The 3,188-nt window shown below is 45.6% G+C and overlaps 1 protein-coding gene across 1 annotated transcript in view; it reads left to right on the top strand.

Annotated features, from left to right (window-relative positions):
• Nucleotides 1–276: 276 nt before the first annotated feature.
• The window catches only part of LOC107301379 (exosome complex component RRP46-like), a gene marked incomplete at both ends in the record, with an annotated part of 6,328 nt that continues 3,416 nt past the window's right edge, over nucleotides 277–3,188 (top strand). Inside the window, one exon of the mRNA XM_015830613.1 lies at nucleotides 277–390. Within this exon, the coding sequence (XP_015686099.1) occupies nucleotides 277–390 (114 nt within the window). The remainder of the gene's footprint in view (nucleotides 391–3,188) is intronic.

A 3,188-nucleotide genomic window follows, 5' to 3' on the forward strand; every position in this document is an offset into this window, starting at 1 on the left:
CCATTTTAGGACGTGTGGACTTCCGACTCCCGGGGTTATTTGCAGCAACCCCCCTTTTGAAAATCGTGGAGGATGCCAAAGTTATCCTTTGGATAACTTTCGCTACATTTCAACTCTTCCAGTTATTAGCAATTCAACATATTTGTGCCGCAGGTCAGTTTCCCTCCCAAAAGAGAAATTTAGAGTAGATAAATTTTCTATAAATTCCCTCATTTCCACAATTCAGCTGCTAGGAGCATATTTAAAGCCTTTCTTTTTTTTTCTGGCTATTTTCAGGGGATACCTCTGTGTTAGTCGGGGTGTACGGACCCACAGAAGTGAAGGTCAGCAAGGAAATCTACGATAAAGCGACTCTGGAGGTGCTGCTAAGGCCGAAAGTGGGCCTGCCAGGTGAGGGGGCCCTATGTTGGAGATCACCCCAAAGGGTGAGGGGTTTTTGTTTGCCTGTTCGATGCTGGTAGATACCACATATATGCTTGTATTTATTTATTTATATCCCTGCCTTTATTACTTTTGCAAATAACTCAAGGGGACAACCTATCCAACACATCTTCCTTCTGTTTTCCCCACAACAACAACAACAACCCTGAGAATAAGGGACTGGCCCATTGTCACTCAGCTGGCTTGCATGTCTAAGGCAGGACTAGAACTCTGTCTCCTGGTAATTAGCCCAAAGTCAGTGACTGTCAGAACTGAAGAAGCTTCTTGGATGAGAAGAGAAAGATCTTCAAGGAAAAACGAAGGAAGTCCAGTTGCCTCTGGAAAAAGCCCCTTTTGGGACAACCAGGACCTGGATGACTGCGAATCTCCATAGACATATAACAATCCCGCATTTGTGTTATGTCTGAACATAGCCACTCTGTCCAGCCCTTCCTCTGATTTAAATTCCTGGGCACGCTCACCGTTCTTCCCACCCTTCTTGAAGGGAGCACAATCCAAAGGTGAGGTGATCTGTTATCTCCATAACCAAGCGGGCCATCTGGAACCCCCAGCAAGAACGCCATCTGGATGTTTTGTTCCCTCTGCCAGGAGCTCACAAAGGAAGATTGCTGGCAAGCAGAGAGAGGAAAAAACAACAACAAAATAATATTCCTTTCTCTCTCAAGATCCTTTTCAATGCTGACAGAGTCTGTGGAGAAGCTGGCTTTGCTGGAAATAATGCAGTTGAAAAAGGAACAGATTTATTTCCTGTCTGGGGGGGGGACAAGAAGCCCTCTTCTGAAAAGATCTTATGGACCCAATGGATCACAGAAAATCGTAGTAGAAGCAGACAGGCTGCTTCGGAAGGTGTGAGCAACTTGGGGCCTTTTGCACTTAGGAATATAAATTGTCTTGAACCTATGACGACAACTGAGTCCAAGATTTCTGTTGTTAAGTGAGGCAGGGGTTAAGTTGAGTTTTGCTCCCATTTTTCCATCTTTCCCTGCCACAGTTGCCAAGTGACTTGCTGCAGTTGTTAAGTTAGTAACACGGTTGTAAAGTGAATCTGGCTTCTTCCCCATTGACTTTGCGTGTCGGAAGGTTGCAAAAGGGGATCACATGACCCCAGGAGGCTGCAGCCGTCGTAAATATGAATCCGTTGCCAAGTGTCCGAATTTGGATCCTGTGAACACAGGGACGCTGCAGCCGTTGTAAGTCTGGAAAAGCGGTCATGTCACTTTTTCCGGTGCCGTCGTAATTTCTAATGGTCACTGATGGTTGTAAATGGAGGACTACCTGTATCACAATCTTTGTATTATGCAAGCTGTTTGGAAGTCCCTGGAAATCCTGAAATTCTTATTTCACTTGGAAGCTTTGCCCAGAAACGTGTCCAGTGGGATGTGCGGGAAGCAGAATTGAATTCAGTTAGATTACTCTTTGTTAGACCTGTCAGGAATGCCTTATACAAGTACAGGCAAGTCCTCGGCGTACGACCACAATTGAGCCCAAAGTGTACGTTGCTAAGTGAGACATTTGTGAAGTGAGTCTTGCCCCATTTTACGACTTTTCCTCGCCACATTTGTTAAGCGAATCCCTGCAGTCGTTAAATTAGTAACCCGGTTGTTAAGTGAATTTGGTTCCCCCATTGATTTTGCTTGTCAGAAGGTTTGCAAAAGGGGTCACATGACCCCGGGACACTGCAACCGTCATAAAGGTGAGTCAGTTGTCAAGGACCTGAATGTAAATCACTGTGGGATGCGGCAACAATCCTAAGTCTGAAAAATGGTCGTAAGTCACTCTTTTTCAGTGCCGTTGTAACTTCAACCACCTGTCGTCCTTGATTTATAATGATTCGTTTAGCGGCCGTTCCAAGTTACAGTGGCATTGAAAAAAGTGACTTATGAGCGGTCCTCACCCTTACGACCACCGTAGCATCCCCAGGGTCCTGTGATCAGAATTCAGGCACTTGGCATCCAGTATGAATTTACAATGTTTGCGGCGTCCCAAAGCCATTGGCGAACTTCCTAGCCAGCTTCTGAGAAGCAAACTCAATCTGGAAAGCCCGGTTCGCTTAAGGACCTCGTGATTCACTTTACGGCTGCGGTGATTTGCTTAGTAATCCAAAGTTTGTAAAAAAAATAATTGAGCATGAATGACGGAACAATCGCCAATGGAATTTCCCAATGGAAATTCATGTCCCAGTTAACCCTCCGTTGAGGACTATACCTCCATTTGATTATTTTCTATATTATAATAATAACGTTGGAAGGGACCTTGGAGGTCATCTACTCCAACCCCTGCTCAGGCAGGAAACTCTACAACATTTCGGACAAATGGCTGTCCAGTCTCTTCTTAAAAACCTCCAGTGTTGGAGCATTCACCGCTTCTGGAGGCAGGTTGTTCCACTGGTTAATTGTTCTCACTGTCAGGAAGTTTCTCCTTAGTTCTAGGTTGCTTCTCTCCTTGATGAGTTTCCATCCGTTGCTTCTTGTCTGCCTTCAGGCGCCTTGGAGAATAGCTTGACTCCCTCTTCTTTGTGGGCAGCCCCTGAGATATTGGAAGACTGCTATCCTGTCCCCCCTCGTCCTTCTCTTCGTTAAACTAGACATCCCCAATTCCAGCAGCCATTCCTGATATGTTTTAGCCTCCAGTCCCCTAATCATCTTTGTTGCTCTTCTCTGTACTCTTTCTAGAGTCTCAGCATCAGCATATTGGGACATTTTAGTAAATTGCCAAGCCTTCTAACCACCTACCCCCCCCCCCCCCCC

This window comes from Protobothrops mucrosquamatus, unplaced genomic scaffold, assembly GCF_001527695.2.
Source record: "Protobothrops mucrosquamatus isolate PMUCROS unplaced genomic scaffold, P.Mucros_1.0 scaffold12105, whole genome shotgun sequence".
In the NCBI taxonomy this organism is placed as follows: domain Eukaryota; kingdom Metazoa; phylum Chordata; class Lepidosauria; order Squamata; family Viperidae; genus Protobothrops; species Protobothrops mucrosquamatus.